Genomic DNA, 21712 nt, shown 5'->3' with positions numbered 1-21712 from the left:
AGTTTGTAGTGTAGAAGGCAGAGGTGTTATCCAATACACTGTACCAACTGCTGCTTTTCTCACTTTTCACAACCCATGTAGACCCAAACACATTCAGTGATGCTGAGGTCTGGGCTCTGAAAGAATGTACTGCTGTGTAAGGCGTTGAATGCTGTGTTATATGTCATTGTATTCAGTATTGTGTGTGCCTGTACTGTGATTGTATTTAGAATATTCTGTTCTGCCTATTTTTGTTTATCCCTACATGGTCATGTCTGTCACATTTGTTACTTGTCATGTATTGGCTGGGCCTAATCTTGGCATCAGTCCAGCTATAAAACTGCATCAGTCCATTGTTTTACGGGCTGGCTAGGTGTTTGTTACCCGCACGCAAGAAATAAACTTCAATTCTCCAGAAATTACGGCTAGTTCCCTGGTTTCGGACGAGGTTTGGATTCTTCAGCTCTGGGGTGGCCAGTTCTGAGAAACATTCCACCAGCAGAATAAATGGTACTCAATGGCCATTTTGTCTGAAAATTAAATAAATTGATGAGTGGTTTGTGGCTTCTGCACAAGACTGTATGTCAGTTTCAAAATGTTTATCATTCATCTTTGTTCTCACTCATGTTTACCTACTTGTCATCAGACATGTTAACCCACATTCTGCTTCTTTTTAGGCATGAAATGCAGTGCACCCCATGTTTTTAGAGGTGGTGTCTGAAGACCCACTAGAAGACCAAAGAAAAAATAACAAGCAAAAAAAAAAATGCTTTTTCTAAGAGTGCATCCTTTCATTTATCAGTATGACTAGTGTGCCTTTAGATGATATTGAAACTACAGACTACCATTTGTTAAATCTTCCCATTTATAATGCATAAGTACTAGCTGGAAAAAAGCTGACCATTTGGTGTCTATGTCTTCTTTTCCAATAATGCTGGACAGAAGCAATAGCAAGAAAAGGCTGAAAATAATTAGCACAACAACACAAACAGAAACCAACACAGTATACAGTAGAACAGCTAGAATCAATATCTAAATATGTGACTATCATGTGAAATCACTTTTGTATATTGAAATGAAATAATGAAATGAAAATATCTCTAAATCAAATGTATGCATGTATGGCAGATGGCAGATGTTATAATATAGGTCATGCTCTGCTTTGTTATATTGCAAGCAGTATTAAACCAGTGCCTCTCTATCTCTTCTGGCCAACAGTGCTCTGAAAGCTGTTCACATGCAACACAGCCATTCTCAACAGTCTCTAAAAACTAATCTGAGCTTATTTCAGTGCCTTGTCCATTCAGACGCCCGGTCACTGAGCAATTTATTCTTTAGAGGAAACTCATCAAAGAAGCTGTCTTCAACAGCAAAAACAATCTGTTTTGCATCAGTTTCGAGGTGAAAAAAAAGAGGTTACGGATTGCAATCTGCACAGCCGGAAAGCGATCGCCCTGAGTCCTCTTAAGCGAACAGCTGTAGTTGCGCTCGGTGCAGTGATGGAACTAGCTGATAGCATTAGCACGCTTTAGCTGCCATGTTGGGGATATGTCTCACCACAACCAAGCCAGAGATAAGCTCTCCGTGGAAAGAGCAAAGCTGTCAAATCTAGAAAGAGCCCAGGCAATTTCCCACAGCTGAGAGACGAATCATTGAGAGTCTGTGGCGTAAAAGCTTGATATCTCTGAATATAACTACATTACTTTGAACATAACACAAACACTAATGCAAATACAGTTGCGAAGAACAGTTTGTAAACCCTTTGGAATTAGCTGGATTTCTGCATGACCAGCTTCTAAAATTTGACCCAATGGTAATGCAAGTCATAATATTTTCAGTAAAAGTTGAAACCTTGGAAGTTTCTGTTATTGTTGTTGATAAGCATTTGATTTGATATGAATTATTTCTCACTTATAGCTCACTGAAACAAATGGAGAAATGTTACCAGTAATTGTCATGATAAAGAAGATTATAAAGGAGGAGGAGACAGTTCATAGGTTGGAAAATGAATAGAAAAGCTTGCAGTGCTCAACACGGTGTCTGTTTATGGGGGAAGGTCTTGCCCTTCAATAAAAAGAACCAATCACCTTGTTGGTACAGCCAATTCAGTGAATTATGGTACATTTATTTTCCATGACTTTCCAGGCTTTCCTGGTATAAACCCTATGAACATTTCTACTACTGAAATCAAATTAAGCAGCAACAGAAATTCATCCAGTTTTGATTTTCTTTACTGTGATATATTCCTCTCATAATCATATTAGTTACTTCATACAGATTTGGAAATGTATTTCTACTTCATTTGAAAGGTAAACAGCTGAACAGTCTCTCTTACACAGTTAATTACAAGTACAAACACAATCAAAGCAGTCAGAAAAAGACTGCTGAGAGTGTGAGTGATCTAATAACAATCCGATTATTACAGCATACCACCTTTTTCCAATTCTGGTAAGTGATGCTATGAAGGCTTGGCTCGTTTCTCATGTGTGTCAATATCTGTTTTGTTTTGTCAGTGTACAGCGTGCCAACATTTCACATAAATCTGTTTGCCACCACCCACGGTTTGAGCATAAAACAGGCTATCAAGTCTAATAAAACAGAAAGTGAGAAATCTGAACATGGCAGAATTACTGATGTTAATCGGTCAAAGTTCATGGGGAAACTATTAGAATTCCCGTATAGCTGTAAGCTGTAGCGTCCCACTACTGGCTCACACCGTCATAGACACGTAAGAGGCGTGGCCCTGCAGAGTGACCACACGCACAGGGTCATGGAAGGTGAGGAGACTTTAAATGTGGTAAATAAGTTGTTATTGTTAACTTAAAGATATATACATGTATTACTTGTGCTACTCTGTGCTGGGCTGTGGAGTAGATTAAGCAGTGTTAGTGCCCACTGTAGGGTGAATGTGTATGGCTAGAAGTGACCTGCCTGCTCTCTTGGCCGTTTCAGCAGCTGCAGGTTTCCTCATCTACTGCTGAATGTTAATAAAAGAGCATTTGCTTAAAGTGCTACACTTCCCATGTTATTCTCTGGCAACACCACAAAGTTGTGAAAACAACAAATGTGGTCAGAAAGCATGAAGTAAATTTTTGCTAATAATATACAAATACACATTTCTGAAAGTCAAGACTCCGTCGACAGGCTAATAAATTGCATGTCAGACATCTCTAAATAGATGTCAAAACTGTCTGCAGCTTAATCAGGACAAAACTGAGATACTGATTCTCAGTGAAAACTGATTCGTAAGAAATTAGGCACCTTTGAATCAAATGTAACATCAGACGTACGAAACCTAGATGTCATTTTAGATTCTCATCTTGGTTTGATCCATCATTTAAATAATGCTATTAAGGTTGAATTCTATCACCCAAGGCTTTTTATGGTGAAACTTTTTAGCAACTTTAGTTGAAGTTTAGTTGAAGGCCAGAATCTGCTGTGTTCTCCGAAGTATAGAAAACACAGAGAGGCCCCTTTCTGTAATTAAAAAAATAAAAAAAGTTTCTAAACAGTGGAATTAATTAGCTCTTACAATAAGGCAGTCAAGCGCACATTTAAAAAAAAAAAAAAAAACTTTTTTTTCTACTTTAGCCTTTATTTAAAACACTATAGTATTGCATTCAGCTTTCTATTTTATCTTATTTTATTTTATTTTTATTCTGCTCTTTTTATGTTTCAGCTTTTGATTGTAAAGCACTTTGAGCTGCATTCTGTATGAAAAGTGCTCTAGAAATAAAGTTCTTCCAGGGGTTGACAAACAACAGCACCTTCCTTTTACTGAAGATATGATTTACACTCAAGGTCACTGATGGACAAAGCATGTATGAATCCTTATATATAGTAATTAGTGGAAGCTTAGAAAAAGCTTTGTAGAGCTGCTGATCAGTCCTGAGAAGTGTTTAGGAAGTGTTTGGACTTATTTACAGTCCCATCAAAACATATCTGCACCCTTCCTGATTTTCTCTATTATTGCATATTTATCACAGTAAATGCTTTTATCCAATACTGCACAAGTAAAACTTTATAGAACAAACAGCAACATAAAAATTACATTTTCCATGTATAACTAATGTCTAATATTACACGCTTTTAAGATCTAAAAGCATGCACTATGACACGTGCAATAATAGAGGAAATCAGGAGGGGCATGCATTTTTATGGTACTGTATCTATACAAAACTGTCTCAGTTCATGCGTCTGTTTGGGAGATCTTGTGCAAATCAGCTGCTTCAGATAGAGCCACAACATTGCAGTGGTACTGAAGTCAGGACTTTGTCATTGTGAAATGCTTTAGGTTCTTCAGATAAGGCAACTTTGTTGTTGAGTTTTGGTTTGCTAATATAAGCTACATCCTTGATTGGTGCCTTTTCAGTGCTCCTCTTAGGATATACTCAAAAAAACACACAGTGGTCGTTCTGGTCAGATGTCCCGGAATAGAAGGCTAACATGAAAACCTCCTCCATCTGAAAGAAAAACCCTTGTATAAAGCAGAGACAAAGATATGGTGGTGGAAATGTTACACTAATGCCTTAAATAAAGACCAAATCACACCTTAGGAGCAATTCATGGTGAAAGCCAGGAGATTCCAAAGGGCTGACAAACTTTTTCTCACACAGCTGAATTGTGTTTTTGCTTTGTATTTGATTGTAGTCAGTGATATAGTCCATCCTGCTCTGGGCTTGACTTTGATGGTCAAAGTGCTGCACATTCTAATTATCTACATGTCAGAGCCACTCACCTGAGACAACGAAGGTGCAGGTAGAGGTCCCAACCCCATTGCTAACTTTACACTCATACGTGCCATTATTGGTGAGGTCCAGTTTGAAGCGGAGCTGGGGCACGTCCTGGGTGTCCACGGGAGGGGTCCGGATGGGAATGGTGTTCCGATACCAGCGGGCGCTGGCTATGCGGTTGGGATTGGACTTCAGAACCACGCAGCGGAGGATGACGGGCTGATTGTTTGGAGAGCGGACATCCTGAAAGACCGGGTCCACCACAGGGGGGTCTGCGAATCAGAGAACAAGCACATGTGAGATGAGAAGTCAATGAATAAGTATGAGTATGAATTCACAGATGGAGAATGGACGTGCAATTATTGGTAATAATAAGACTTGAAGATCTACACTATGTGGCCAAAAGTATGTAGACACATCACATTGACCATCATACTTATATGAGCTTGTTGGACATCCCATTTCTAAAACAACGAGCACTACCAGTTGGCCCCCTTTTGCAGCTAAAACACAAGATTCAGACTCCACAAGATTTTGAAATATGTTTGTGGGAATTTGTGCCCGCAAACACACTCCACACAGCATTTGTGAGGTCAAGCACTGACTTTGGATGAGAAGGCCTGGCTTGTAATCCGCTTTCCGATTTATAACAAAAGTGTTCAATGGGGTTGAGTTCAAGGCTCTGTGCAGGTCACAAGATTTCCCCCATGTCAAATTTGTTAAACCATGTCTTTATGGACCTGGGTTGGGCACAGGAGCACAGTCAACTGTCTCCACAAAGTTGGAAGCAAATAAATGTCTAAAATGCCCCTTCATTGGAACAAAGGGCCGAGCCCAAACCCTGAAAAACAACTCTAGACCTCCTCCACCAAACTTTACTGTTGGCACTGAGCATTCTGGTAGGTGGCGTTCTCCTGGCATCCTAAAACTGAATCTGAAACCCAGATTCATCCACCAGACTGCCAGTTAGTGAAGAGCAATTCAGCACTCCAGCAAACATGTTTGCACAGCTTCAGAGTCCAGTGACAATGTGCTTTACACCACTCCGGTTGATGCTTGGCAATGCACATAGTGCTATTAAGCTTGTGTGCAGCTGCTCAGCCATGGAAAACCATTTCATGAAGCTCTCGACACACAGTTTGTGTGCCTTCCAAAGGCTGTTTGAAACTCTCTTTGGAACTCTGATGCAAAAGAAGACAGGCGATTTTTACGCCATATGCATATCAGCACTTGACGGCCCCCTCTGTGCATTTGCGTGGTTTACCCCTTCGTGGCTGAGCTGATGTTGTTGTTTCCATTTCACAACTCACATTTCACTTACGGTTGACCAGGGCAGATCTAGCAGGGCAGAAATTTAATGAAGTAACTCGTGGCAAAGATGGCATTTTAAGACACTGTTACATTTAAAGTCACTGATCTCTTCTGTACAATCCATTTTACTGCCAGCGTTTGACCATGGCTATGTGCTTCGTTTTATGCACATGTTAGCAAAGCATGTGGCTGTAACACTTACACTCAGTAAATAGTAGGGGTGTCCACATACTTTCAGCCGGATCATTAAATTTATTTTTATTTGAAAATAACTTCAAATTGCACATAACAAACTGCACCTCTTTGACCAAGCTGAAGTGTTTGCTAAACCGCAGAGCACAGAGAGAGCTTATCTTTACTAGTCAACACTGTTTAACAGACTTTCTACTAACAGATCTCAAGAATTCACAAAGCCAACATTAGCACTAGGGGTGCACAGTATACCCATGTTCAATATTTTTTCCACCCATAAATGAAAAAAATTAATTGTTATTATCAGTCGGATACACTGTAAAAAAAAGTTCACTCAAACCAAACTTCTTAGTTGAGTCAAAAGTTCTTCCAACTGCCTTTTCTAGTTCTGCATCTCAATAAAGTAAACAAAGAAGAACCTGCATTTTCTACTCAGAGCTGGGACTCTTTCTATCCCACAATCCCAGACATTTTCTTATTTTGGGCTTCCAGGTATAGACAGCTCTGGCCTTGCTGGGCTTCAAGCTCACAGTCTCCTGATTTTGGGATAAATTATTACACAGTTGCACCACATGTGCTATACTCTTAAAAGACGGTTTTCCAAGGGCTCTTTAGGAAAGAAAATGCTTCTATGTAGAACAATGGACACTGAAAGAACCGTTCGCATGATTATCAGGTTCTTTGTATCATGAAAGGGTTCTTCAGAATGTGCTGCAGACAGTTGTATATAAAATCTTTTTGAAAAGAGTTCTATATAGCACCAAGACGGGTTCTTCTATTGTTACAATATCAAGCTTCTTAAAAACACTTTGATGATACACAGAACCCTTTAAGCATGCAAATCGTTCTTTGAGTGTCTATATAGAACCATGTTCTTTTTTCTTCCCGAGTGGTGCAGTTGACTAAGTCATCACCCTGACAGTAAGTTCAAACCCCAGTAATGCCATAGCCATCCATTACAGCACCCAGGAGGAGGAAATGTCTGTTGGGATTGTGTGATGGAAAGAGTTCCAGCTGGTGGAGAAACTGAGTTTAAAAATAAAATTATTCTTTATTATTTATCTAACCAAGAATCAGAAGAACTTTTGACTCAGCCAAGACATTGGGGTTTTGGATGTTGGGTGAACTCTAGTGTCCTAAAGTTGAATTTACTCAAGAAAAGTTGTGTATTCAATTGCTTTAGAATTTAAAGTTGAGCTGACTTTCATTTTTAATAATGTACTAGAATTGCAGTCCTAATGTTTGCTCATGCACACTTTGCTAAATATAGTAAAACATTCACATAAAATGATGTGTTTATAATAAGTGTCATGTCTGATTTAGCCATGTCTTTGTAAAATTAATAAATGGTTTTTAACCTTATGCTCACTGTACTTTATATATGGATTATAGTGTGAACTTTAAAACATGAAAAAATGCAAACTGCTGGCATTATTACCTGCCAAAGGATGTAATTTTCAGCCTAGAAATTCCAGATCAGTACATTCCTAGCCAGGGTGTGTGAAAATAACCAAATATGATCCCATTTTCGGTCACAACCACTCACACAACCTTCAAAAAAACATGTCGCTGTCTACTTTTCTCCTTGTGGATGAAACATTTGAACTGCATCCCCCAGAAGGCAATCCTCATCAAATGACAAGACAGCCAAGCCCCACGTGGATGCTACCCGTGCTGGCCAAACAGGAAGTGGGAGTGATGGAGTGAGACCATTTGCCTCTATGCGAAGCATCTTGAATGCAAGTGGGTGTGAGAGCAGACAGTGTGGGGGGACACAGAGACAACTCTGTCTGCAGCTTCTGTTTGTTAGCCATGTGAAAAACCAAGCGGGAATGTGTAACCTTTAGCTATATATATATATATATATATATATAAAATTGTATTTATATATACTGTATAATGCTCTATAGCCTCTACTGTCCTGCAATTTTGTGGTTCTAGCTCAAAAATTGCGAACTGTGAATACGGTCCAAAAAAAAGCACAGAATAAAACGAAGATTAGTTTGTCAAGCCAACTTAAGGAATTTAAAATAGGCTGTTTTGGCAGCTTAGTTCCATTTATAGACTGAGTGGGGAGCGAGTGGTATGTTTTGAAACTTTAACAATGTTTACATACTTCTTCAAACTCTTTAATTTTAATAAAGCAAGGGACATACAAACCAGGGCGCAGAATGCTCCTCTATACAAAGCAGAAAGAAAAAAAAAAGAAAATAATTCATGATACACACAATTATAACTTTTCAGTAATTTCAAATAATAATTAAACATCTCTTCTACATATCAAAATAAATGTGGTATCAGTATAAAGTTTAGAATCATTTCAACATAATTCTCCACTTGTTCCAATGATCTATAACTGAGAAATAAATAATAGAAAACTACACCATGCTTTTATTATTACAACAACTTCTAAGCATTCAACAGTATGTATAAGTATATGTGAGAGAGTACAAAAATGGAGAGAAAGAAACAGAGGAAGTGGATGTGAAAATAAAGGGGTGGCACTCAATAGACCGTAATTACCATAACGTATGACATATGAATCAGTGTATTGTAATTACTGCCTGTAATGCAGCCTAATTTCAATTGGGGAGAGAAAGTTACAGTCAGTGTATCCGAACAGACTTGATGCCATATGTTTATATAGAGTCGGAACGAACAGCCTTTTCTCCCTCGCTCATCTGTTCTTGTAAAGCACGCTACGCTGGGGCTGTTTTAATTTCACAACACAATAGTTCCCATAAACAGAGCATAATCATCGGTCACATGTGAGAGGAGGTGTCTCTGCACCAGCAGGCTGCAGCGCACCAACATTAGTCAAAGACTAACGGCTGTAGGAAAAACAGGAGGAGGAGGAGGAGGAGGAGGACTGGGAGGGGGGGGGGTTCATAAGCACATATAGCCAAAGTTGAAAAAGGGGACAGGGAGGAAAGAACAGAATTTGTGGAATAAAAGGAAAGAAATACCAATAAATGCATGTGTGTACATGTATGTATGAGGGAGAGTGCAAAAACATTGGTGAAAGAGTGCAAAGAGTGCAAAGTGGTGGGTGAGGGGAAAGAGAAAAAAGCTGTCAAAATTGAAAAAGTTGACAGGGAGGAAAGAATGGAATACTTGGAGCATAAGCAAAGAAATAAGATAGATAGATAGATAGATAGATAGATAGATAGATAGATAGATAGATAGATTCCATGTCACTACACCTCACAGACAATCCACACCTCAAACACATTCACTCCGATCTTACTGTAACTTCTAGCAAATCTATACCTGCACATATAGATAGACATCTTGTACGTCTTCCATCCATATTCTGTATATTGTTGAATATATATATATATATATATAAGTTTGGGCGCACTGGTCAAATCATGTTTCCTTTTATTTTCTTGGCTGATCTATCTGTCTCTTCTCTCTCTCTGCCACTGCATCAGCGTGGTATTTGGGAATGAGAGTGTTTATGTGCATGTTTCAGAAACAGGAAACACACGACGACTTACCATAAAGCACATAAATGCACAAACAAGTCCACATATCCACAAGTACGAATTTTGGGATGGGCAGAGAAAGAGAGAGAGAGAGAGAGAGAGAGAGAGAGAGAGAGAGAGAGAAATAGAACGAGGTGAGCAAGAGGAAAGGAGGGGGTCTCAACGTAATTATAGGGCTGCCATAAAAAATGATGGTGTCTTTTTCGTGAATCGATCACTGACGCTCCGAATGAGAGAGGAAAAAGCAAACAAACAGCAGAAAAGTGCGAGCGAGGGATTGAATGGAGGGGGGCATGAAACCTGTAATCACAGGACGGATGGTGGGAACGGCCAAGCTCAGCTAAACCTCTGCGGGCACAGATGGGAGCTCTCCTCCTTTTGCCCAGCATCAGGCCTCAGCCGCAACAGTTTGGTCACAATTCTGAGTATATTCGAAGGCAATCCATTTTCTGGCATTTAACCCTTAAATGCTACTGGTATTTTATTACAGTTTCTAAAGTGAAACACATTACGTATTACAAAGGTGGCTACAAAAAAACATCTACAATTAGTTCACAACATTTATCGAATCAGCACTTCTGACTTTTTCCATGTGGTCCAATGTCACAAAAACATGGCAAAAATGAAAATAACTCTGCACAGACAACAATAACTTCAATTATGTCAAATTCAAAGCATAATAAAATATCTCCTCTGCTACAAACATTAAATGTGGTATCAAATCAAAGCTTAGAATCCACAGTTTCAACAGAACTTCTGTACTTGAGGTTCAAGTGAGAAATCATTAATATCAAAATACACTATGCTTTTCTTATCACAGGCTATAACGTCTTAATTTTGAATCTAGTGAAAGCCACTTGATTACCAGCACGGTTTATTTCTAGCATTAGCACCAAGGTTAAAGTTAAAGTGAAACTCAATGTTCACAATTTCAAAATAATTATATTGATAAGATGTAAACAAAGTCATTCAGAGTGGTTTGATGTGAAATGCTCTGTCTAGAGAAACTAACCAAGTTAGAATGGTTCATAACAGTGTTGATGGGAACCAGACGTCCAAAGTGTTTACTGCTACTACTAGACAGTACACACAGTTTGTACACAAAGTAATGTATATGTGGGACCTGACACCTGAGACATTATTTAGAATAGTATTGATATATGATTTAGCCAAAAATGTATTTTTTCCATTAACATCAAATATTTTATAGTTCATTATTAATCGGTGATTAATTGTCAACCAACAAAATTATAATCATGGACACGACCCATGAAAACATCAAACACAGTACTGTGTTTCATATAAATAAGGCTTTAGGCTTTATTGAATGAAAATATTCAGCCTAACATAACAGATACTACAGTAACGCTAGGCGGCTTCGGCGTTATCAGCTCAAAAATGTGTAGCTGTCAAAGGTGAAATCTCTAGAAAAGTTCTGTGTCACTAATTAGGGCTACTGGAACAACTTGTGTTCTTGCACGCTCATGCATACAATTCAGTTTCCAAGTTGACTGAAAAACCCACCTATTCAAATATCCATTCTTTATGAGAAATTAACTTTTTTAGCCAAAAGCATTGGCTTAACATTCGTGTATTTGTCAGTCAGTTAATCAGTTTATCACTATCATCCCTACGATGATAGTACGAACTCAACCGAACCCGACAAGAACTCTGGGTCCTGTTCGGTTCGGATAAATATATCTAGCTCAAAATATTTTGTGTCAAGTATCCCTGAAACACGAGAAGCCATTATCACAGTGATGAACAGGCTAATACAAGCAGGCTTAATAACCGAACTAGGCATAGCTGCATAATAAAGGACACTGTACTTGTATCTAAAGCTTCAAATAATGCTAGCTTAAATAGCTTTAGCTTAGCTCAGAGGATCATGACCTAGCTGCTATGTGAGTCTTCCTAATTTATCACAAATCCCCTCCTCTATGTGCACCCTGAGCACAATGCTCACAAGGGAACCTTTTTAGAGAGGCCCAGTTTAATACATAAACTCCATTATGAAGGCACGGTGCATCGCTTTCTGCTAATGGCCTCATGAGAAAAGGACTGAAGAGCGCTGAGTGGTGTAGAGTTATCCCCGCCGTCTTTGTGTGGCTAGCGCCAGCGCGGCGCGCTAATGAATTCACACCCCCTTTAGTTTAGGCACTTAGAAAACGTACTTTCTGCAAGCATCATAATGGATGCATTATTGAAAGTGTGAATGCATTAATACGTGGGCCGGCTCCAAAAGGCTTTGTTTAAATATAACGGGGGGTTGAAGGGGGGTTATCATTGATAATAGTGGCCCGTTAGTAGAGTCTTAATGGAATATGTGCGTCCGTGTTGCAGGGCCCGTCCCTGGGCGACTCACTTGACGCAAATCACCGCGTTAAAGCCTGGATTAAAACCACATTAGTGCATTTTCATCAAACCAGATCTCATCATGCCACAGATTGAGGCAAACATGCTGTAGTCTCCATCGCTCTGCAGCGATTATGCTTTTGGTTGCCAGTCTAGGTAATGTGTCTACATAGTTCAGGGTCATTGATGTTTTTAGTGGAACTATAAAAGTGTCTTGAAATTCAGTGTGAGTAAAATGCAAAGGCTTTTTTTCCTGAATCTGCTGAGATAATCACAGTTCAGTTAGCTGCACCTGTAGCACCAAATGAATTGGAAGCAATTATGGGCCACCATTTGCATTTCAGCCAAATGGTTGGCAATGTGTTATTGTGAAATGTACCTGATAAAATCACATACTAAAAAAAAAAAGAAAAAAAAAAAAAAAAGAAAAAAGACAAACAAACCCAGAAAGGTTAGTCAGACTCTCCTCACATTGCAAAAAATGACATCTTGCCAAGTGAAAACATAGTATTAAAGCTGGAGTAGGTTTTAGATTTTAGAAACTTTTTTTGTTATATTTCTTGAAATACTGATGATAGCAATCAATTAATCAAATACTGTGACTATAAAAAAGAAACAAAAAAAAACATCTGTGGAGGCCACAGGACTGTAAAAACCCCGTTCAATCATTTCATTCTGACCAAATTAAATGACTGGACGGTCTACCTGTCTGTCTACCTACATACCTTGTAACCTGCCCACATGTGCCTGTGTTGCACGTATACTCAATGCCAAGGTTGCTATTTTTCTGTTGGACTGGTAATTACCTGGTTTGTTTTGTTTATGGGGAAATTTGTAATTTTCCTGAACTATGTAACCAACGTACCTAGCTAAATACATGGCTACATTATGTTTTGGTTGAATGCTTATATTAGCTATGCTGTAGATATAAGCTAGCTGGCTATGTTTATCTTGTATGTAATCTGTGTGTGCATGTGTCTGTAAGCTATGCACATTCATTGGCTTTGAGGGAGTGTCTTTGGAAGGAGGGCTGAAATTAGGAGGGGGGGCACTTTTTAGGTTGAATTTTTCCAAGAACTTGCTTACACTTCCTGGTTTCTACAAAATCACCTACTCCAACTTTAATGTTTCTCATAATGAGATGGGTGTAAGCATAGGTACGAGCTACGGGGAACATTAGGTCATTGGCCCCACAAAAACTGAATTTCATCCTAGACCAAAAGCTTGAGAAAAACCACGGTAATGAAACTGCATAGAGCAGTATGAAACCAGCTGCGACAGTGAAACTGCATTCAATAACAGCAGGGATTTAAGCATGCAGGGATGCTTATGTTAACCAAAAAAAATGTTTTGTTTTCCATACGCACATATCTGGTTCTTTTCCCTGTACACTTGTACCCTGGTGATACAGCTTGTGGTTTGACTTGTGACTGATTTCTTTTTATAAAATTTTAATTTAGAATTTTATTTTCACTTGATAATTACACTCAGTTTGAACACTTTTTCAAGGGCACATATTTAATTTAATCAGTGATGCTCTTGTTCTTATTTAAGATGACAGTAGTGCAAAGCAGTCAGCTAGTCTACTTGTTTTTTGGACTTATTGTTAGTAAGTTACGAAATAATACTGTATTTCTACACTTAGAATTACTAAGTTCATTGCTTGGAGCTTTTTTGCTGAGTTTCTTTTGTAGCCAGGATGGTGAAAATGTCAATATATTAAAATACAGTATAATTTTACAATCAATATACAGTATTGTGCAAAAGTCAGAGACCACCCTTCATTTAATTTCCCATCAAAAGGACCATTAAACACAAGTTATCCAGTTTTCAGGATGTATTTCTGAAGAGGTTAGATATAAGACAATCCACGTGCATAAGAAGGGCAAAAAACAGGGGTTTTAAAAACTGGAGTACAAAAAACAGTACTTTTCATCTTTGAGAGAGGAGAAATCAAGCTCCACTCTGGCTTCTGATCTGAAAAATTTACAGGTGTTTCTGTTCATCCTTCCACCATGAGAAGGCAACTCAACACTATGAGTCTGAAAGGATGTATAGCTGTCAAGAAGCCCTTATTGAGAAAAGAAAAAGACGAAAACAGAGAATATTTGCAAATTAAACAAATAAGTGAACTGACCACGACAGATATCAGACTTCAACATCATAGAATGTGTTTGGAATTATTGGATCATGAGAAGTGGAAAACGCAACCAACTTCTAAGACTGAACTTTGGAGGTGTGGAAAAATATTCCTGCAGATTTCTTTGAAAAACTGAAAGCAGGTATCTGATAAGAATGGAAGCTGTGATAAAGGTGATTATTGGATACACTGTATACTGAAAAAGTGGCTGTGTAATGTTCTGTTAAATACATGTTTACTGCTTTGTTTCTGACGGTGAAAAAATAACTTGTACTTAATGGCCACTTTGACTGGGAATTAAATATATGAAGTGTCTCTTTTATTGCACACTACTGTATGTCCAAGCCCACCAAAAATAAATGTAAGTTAAAAATCCCCCCATTAGTGTTTAACCTAAGTCAGCACCCATGGTTGTTAGAATATTTTTAGATTTTTCAACATAACTGTGGATATTTTTGCTTGTCTAGGCATTGACATTCCATTTTAACCTTTTTTTCTGCATGTATTAGTAGTAGTAACTTGTGACTTGACTTCACAAACCACAAAGAAGTATGTTGAATAATCTTGTAATATTCTTACAACAATCTAATAATGAAATATATTTCACAAGTTCAGGATGCTTTCACCTGGCAACATATCATTGCTGTGCAGTTCCCATTTGTATCAAACGTCTTGGACTTCTGATCAAGGACCAGCTCCTTCACGACTATAGGAGTGCATTCAGTGGAAGATGAAAGGCAAAAACTTATTACAGATCAGCACTCTAACTTCAAGATGCTTCATATACAGCCCCGGGTTCCTGCAGTTGTCAGTGTAATGAGATGTGGAGGACTGTAGGTACTCACATTCCACGTTAAGCTGCACCTGCGCTAGCCTGCGTTTGATGTTGAGGCCGTTGTATGGTGCTGTCTGGCAGCGGTACGCCCCCATCATGTCTCGCGTCACGTTGGTCAGCCTCAGCCGCCCGTCCCGCGTCTCAACCACCCAGTCGCCCGATGGCATGGGCAGGTCCTTGTTGGCGCGGGACCACAGCACAGGGGGGCGGGGCTTACCGTCCACCAGGCAAACGAGCTCTGCAGTCCCGCCCTCGCTCACGTTGACCACACTCCCTCCCACTGGCACGCTCAGGACAGGAGGAATGACTGGAAAGGAGAAATAAAAGAAATTAACATCCAGGGTGGTGAAGAAAATCTTGAGGCAAATAAGCTGACAAGAAATGACCATAAATAGATCATTACAGTGTACTAATTATTTCTTGTTGATTTCACAAAAACTTGATGAACTGAAAAAAGAGAGACATAGAGATGGTAGAGAAACAGAGATGGTAAGAAGGAGGCTAGTGTCAATACACAAATGAACAGAAAGTTTAGACTAAAAAAGACTAACTAAAAATAAGAAACAAAGAGGCAGATTTGAGTCTTCCTTTGCAAATCTCTCACTGAAATTGGTGGGCCTACATGCAAATTCTGACCAATCAAAGTCTTTCTGTGGCACTTAGGGAATGCCATATTAGTACAGGATAACCCTTAGAAGTCACAGTTATTGCCAATAATAACAAAAACATGGTGTAATGTTAATTATTTCAGAATGCACTGAAACTAATGCAGATTCTAAACTTTCATTCAATACCTCATTTGTTTTGTAAGTAGAAAAGGAGATATTTTATTATAAATTATAAATAAATTGAGTTTGGTGGAAAGTTATTGTATACAATCAAGTTTTGGTGTGATTCCTCATCATTGCCAACACTAAAAGTTCTAAAAGAGGGTTGATATGGAATGAAGACAAACCAAGGCCTGGTTTACGTATATTATGAGTGCCTCATATATCTGGGTGTTGTCACATTTACACATTTTACCCATTAAAATCCTGGGCTAAGGCTAAAATTAAACCTATGGCTTATTATTCAGTAACTAAATAGACTACAGTACAAAGTTATTGTTACTTTGTAGAAGCTGGTGAGTCCTGCCCATTTAAGGGTTTGAAAAAAATACATAACTGTGTTTGTGATTAGTAATCAGATCTAGCTGTCCTGAGTGTGAGGTGGTCAAGTGCTAACTGTGATCGGATCTGAATGTGTAATGTAAACGCAATGCAACCGGATTTGCTATTAGGGAGGCACAATCATAATCGGCCAAGACTGTATTCCGCTGATTTTTGCTATAAAGCAATTGACAACTGGCCAATTCATTATTTTTATTTTGGCCTATCTGTATTGCAGTTTTATGATGTAACTAGCATGAGTCAGGTAAGTGCACACATGCTGTATTTCAGTGCTGCACCTATATCAGAATGTTGTAGCATAATTATGCATAACTCACTGTGCTAAATAGCCAGTGGCCTTTTACTTTCAATGCAGTATTTTATTTGATTCACATTATTTAATATCTTTACAAATATAAAATGTTTGACATAATATTATTTATCTTGCAACTCTAGCTAATAGAAAATACTCGAAAAATGCTAGCATGCTTCATGTGTTCACTTAGACCACAGATGGTCAGCTTCAGACTTTAAAAAATAGTGTAGTAAAAAAAGTTTGGCTGTGAAGAAATTAGAATATGAATCAGCCATAAAAAATCACGGTTGTTGAATAGCATAGGCTATGTTCAAGGTCTGGCATCACATGAGCTCCATCTTCCTCTGGATCCCTCTCTTTGAGCGTGTTTACATGCACTCAATAATCTGATCATAATCGGATTTCTGCAGTTATCTGATTATTCAAATGGTCATGTAAACAGCACACTCTGATTTCTTAGATTGGAGTAAGGTCTAGAAATCCAATTAAGAAATCAGATAAAGAGAGCTGGATTTTAGCTCAGTAATCAGATTTCTCAGTGAATGTAAACTCTTACTCTGATTTCTTTCGGATTTCTCAGTCTGCGCATGTGTGAAAATAGACAGCATTACTAGGAATAAGCGAGCAGCATTGCTGCGAGATGAGAGCAAAACAGTTTTGGAGTGACGGTGAAACCGACTACATGCTTGACAAAATCCATCCATCATCTAAACCGCTTCTTCTGGGTCGCGGTGGGGTGCTGGAGCCTATCCCAGCTGTCATTGGGCGGAAGGCAGGATACACCCTGGACAGGTCGCCAGTCCATCGCAGGGCAGACAGACAGACATACACAGTCACACACACACTCACACCTAGGGGCAATTCAGCATGTCCAATCAGCCTGACTGCATGTCTTTGGTCTGTGGGAGGAAACCCACACAGACACGGGGAGAACAGGCAAACTCCACACAGAAAGGACCCCGGTCACCCGGCCGGGAATCGAACCCAGGCCCTTCTTGCTGAGAGGCGACAGCGCTACCCACTGCACCACGTTCATAGTCTCAGGTAAAGTGGCATGATGTTTTTTTAAAAAGAAAAGCCGCGGCATGTTTGAGTTTTACATTATGTTTACCTCACATCTTTATCTGTGAGTTTATTGGCCAATCCGGTTACTGTCTGAATCATGTAGACCCAGAGTTTCCCATTATCTGATTGCTCAAGTGCATGTAAACATGTTGATCGAATTACTGGCAAAATCTGATTTTCTGCAGTTATCAGATTATTAAGTGCATGTAAACACACTCAATGAACATGTTATTTTTATGTATCTGCATGTGTATTCATAGGTAGATCAAGGTGATCAGCCCTGAACCTAAACCCATGTTTTTGGAGGAATTTACGGAGCTAATAACCAAGGAAAGCTAACCTAGCAAGCATGAGTGAGCTAGCAAGAATGTCTGTCTGTTCAGTCAACTGGCCATTTGTTTGGTCAACCAGCAACCAACTGTGCCCAACCAGCAGCAAAGTGAAAAGACATCACACATAAAAGCTGGACAATGTTTTTAGTGAGCTGTGGAGTGTGGATAGTCTACAACATAACCTCCATATATAGAGCCTGTTTGACTCATTTCTCTCCACTTGAGCTCTTGTGTTTAGTTTTGCTTTAGAAACACAGCAAATTGGGAGTATTGGGATTTGGGGATGCGCTCTTTAGAATTTTAGGACCACACCCAGGCACTACTCAGAAAGGTCTGAGGAGCAATTTTTAAACTTTTTTTTTTAAATTCAATCTATGCTAGATGTTTCATATTATACAGAATTTTAGTATCATACATAATTTTAAATATTTTAGACTGTGCTCGCTGGGACTTTAAAGCCAAGCATAAACACTATAAAATGTTATATAAGTTTAGCCTTAGTTCTGGAGCAGAGCTCTGGACTTGTTTTACTTGCTGGTTTCTGGTTATCTTCAGTTAATCAGATGTAGAAGATGTTTAATTAGTGAAATGACATCCATTCATTTTTCATAGTGCTTTTGTGGAGGACATGTTTTGCCTTAAGCCAAGTACATTAACATTAGTTATGGGTATATAAACAGAATTTAAGCACCGTCAGTCAGGGTCTGTCCCAACGAGAGTAAGAGTGAGGAACATGGAGGGTAGATACATGGAGAAAGAATCATTTTACAAACAGAGTTTGTGCCCTTATTGAACACCTAAATATTTAATGGAGGCTATCTATGATGTATGGGAATGATGTATGTGATGCATGTGAATGGCAACCGAGAATTCTTATTAGCCGCAGGGTTAAATGATAAACCCTGATTCTATAGATATCCGCCACAGTCTAGAAAAAAACTCAGGTCTGTGGGAAATCCAGGGGGGAACAAACAGAGAGAAATAGAGAGAGAAAATAAACGTGAGAATGGAAGACGGTGCAGGAGATTGATCATGGTGGTGATGCGCAGCCAGAAAACCAGAAAAAACACTCCTGGAAGGTCAAAACTTTTGAGAGGCAGGAGAAAAGGGGAAAAGTAATGCCATGAAAGACACTTCCTGAGAAAGGAGAGCAGAGTTTACTAAGGGTACATGGGGGAATTCCCAGTATTCCAGCAATCTCCCAGTAGAAAACCCACAACCATACCAGGGCTTTTTTCAAGAGTTCTGAAGGAACATCTAAAGCCAGATTTACACCACACGATTTTAGCTGTGACTCTGATGTCACAGACAACTTTTCACCATCACAAGTGATTTTGCAATTCACAAGACCCCCAGTCCAATCCTAAACGCTTCCAAGTGGCTCTGATAATTTGAAACAGGTTTGATATTACCAGGAGACTTTTGGCAGTGCTCATGTAGTTTGAGATAGTTGGCAATTGCCAAATGGCTATAGCAATGAGAGATGCCAACTCCCCTTGGTTTGCTGGAGACAAACTGATTGTGTGATAAGATTTATCTGTTCTACTTTCTTTCTACAAGATAGTCAACCACAACAGGGGTCAAAAAGGGCTGGTCACAAATGACCACTGGCCTTGAAAAGATTAACAATAATAGTCTACACTCCTAAGCATTATTGACTTGGATGTATGGATCTAGGGAGAAAAACACTTTAATTGGTATAGAACCTTTCTTAAAGATTCTTTAAACTTTTATAATTACTAGTACAGTACTGTGCAAAAGTCAGAGACCACCCTTCATTTCTTCAATTTCCAGTCAGAGCTGTCAATTTTTTGTGTCAGGAAAAAAACAGAAAACATATATTTAACAGAAAATTACACAGATGCTTCAACAACTAAATATAATATCAAACTTTTCAGTATTTACTATGTCCACTCTTTGCCCTTATTACAGCTTCCATTCTTTTCAAATAAATCTGCAGGGATATTTTTTCACACCTCCAAAGTTCAGTCTTAGAAGTTGGTGACATTTCCTGCTTCTCATGATCCAAGTAATCTCAGACACATGGCCACTGGGTGGTCAGCCCATCGTTCTCAAAACACCAAACAAAGCTTGTACGTAATTGCTGTTGCTGTTCTGAGCAGAAATTAAATAAATGAAGGGTGGTCTTCTTTTGCACAGTACTGTACATCTCATTTAGGCATGGGAAATATGATGATATGTATAAACTACATCACAGCAAATCATGGATATTAATACTGATATTTCATTTCAAAAAGTAGAGATAGTCCTGTTTAACTGGATTTAGTGTATTGTAATGAAATGTTCAATAAAAATCACTGAATTCATAGCTTTTCATCACTTTTAATCTCATTTACAAAATTACCTCTTTAAGGAACTAATCATTGAAAGGTTGTTCATGGAACCAAAGGTGTTTTTCCATGGCACTGCTCCAAAGAACCCTTTGGCACCTTTATATTTAACATTCTACCACAATATAGGTCAGAGCACACTGGTTAAAAATGAGCACTGACCTTCTGAGTCGATTTTATAAGGCTTTTTATGCCGGACCATCCACAATTTATAAGTCCTGACAGCTTTGTAGCTTTGCATTAAATTCTGAGTTGTATAAGCTAGGCTTTTGCTCCATGTGTGATTTTAAGCTACCGGGTTTAAGCCTCTGAGAGCTACTGTGCTACTGCAAAGTGGGGGTTCTTTCACAAGACCAGAATTTGGTGGCGTGTCAACTCATATAATGTATGAGGAGTTTAACCTCTAAAGGGGGGTTAAAACTGAAATACTATGTGAGCTTAGCCTTCAAAATGTGCTACAGAAATTTGTCATGCCAAAAGAAGCCTTCAGGGGTCCGGACTCTTGTTATATTCATTGATCTTATGCCTATCAGAAGGAGGAGAAGTAATGATAGAAACTGGAGATGGCATCTACTCACTTTTCATAGCTTTTTGTGAAGGACATCTTTCACCCTAAGCCAAGTGCACTTCATTAGTAGTGCACTGGAGACACACAAGAGAATTCCTTCTGACCATCAAAGTACAACTTGAAATCATCACTAACTGAAGCAGGCTTACGTGTCTGAATCAAATGAATAGGACAGTGTTACTGGGTAAAGAGACCGCAGCAGCTTCCATTAATGGAAAATCCCATAAAGCGGGAGGAAGTGAATAAATGGTAAAGAAATGGAGGGAGAGATGAAGAAGAGGTAAGGAATTTGTACAAGCCAGCCTGTTTGAATAGAAATGAAAAGTTAAAGCTAGAGATGTGTTGTCATTGTATCTTTTCTTATGAGTTCACGTTTGAAACCCAACAGCTTGTTAGAATTCTTTCCATTCCTTTGAAAAAAACGGATAAAAAATATGGATGGTTGTTCATATAAAAAGATATCAAATCTCATTTTGGTACTGGTTAACTTAATCGGCTACTCAAATAGATAGACAGCGTGTAATAAATAAATGAAATAAAGTGTGTAATATCTTGTAAGCTTTTATTAAGAGTGAGATGTGAAACTGCAGAATGTCAGGCCAGTGTCAGCTGATCTTATGTATCACATTGTGTACACAGTGAAAAGTTCATACCTTCTCACAGAACATGTTTTCTTTCACTCATTTTTTCATTACTGTTTCAAAGATTTTACAATAATAGTTGAGCCCCTAACAATATCGGCCTTCAACCAAACAGGACTATTAGACTCTGCCCTCCCTCGTCACAGCACAACTGAACTAGCTGAATGCATTAATAAGGGCAAACAGTCCACTAATTAACTGTTTTAATGAGCAGCACATAGTAATTAGGATGATTTACTGATTGTGGTTCCAACTCTA

At 38.7% G+C, this 21712-nt stretch overlaps 1 protein-coding gene across 1 annotated transcript in view; it reads right to left on the bottom strand.

Annotated features, from left to right (window-relative positions):
* Positions 1 to 21712, bottom strand: part of LOC118811099 (MAM domain-containing glycosylphosphatidylinositol anchor protein 1) — a 323781-nt gene that overhangs the window by 88783 nt on the left and 213286 nt on the right. The window contains exons 9-10 of the mRNA XM_036575308.1: positions 15044 to 15340; positions 4718 to 4984 (exon numbers count right to left, since the gene is read on the bottom strand). Coding sequence (XP_036431201.1) covers positions 4718 to 4984; positions 15044 to 15340 — 564 coding nt within the window. The remainder of the gene's footprint in view (positions 1 to 4717; positions 4985 to 15043; positions 15341 to 21712) is intronic.

This window comes from Colossoma macropomum, unplaced genomic scaffold (genome assembly GCF_904425465.1).
Source record: "Colossoma macropomum unplaced genomic scaffold, Colossoma_macropomum, whole genome shotgun sequence".
Classification (NCBI taxonomy): Eukaryota; Metazoa; Chordata; class Actinopteri; order Characiformes; family Serrasalmidae; genus Colossoma; species Colossoma macropomum.
The sequence above is the reverse complement of the archived record's forward strand: the minus strand, read 5'-3'. Positions and strand labels throughout refer to the sequence as shown.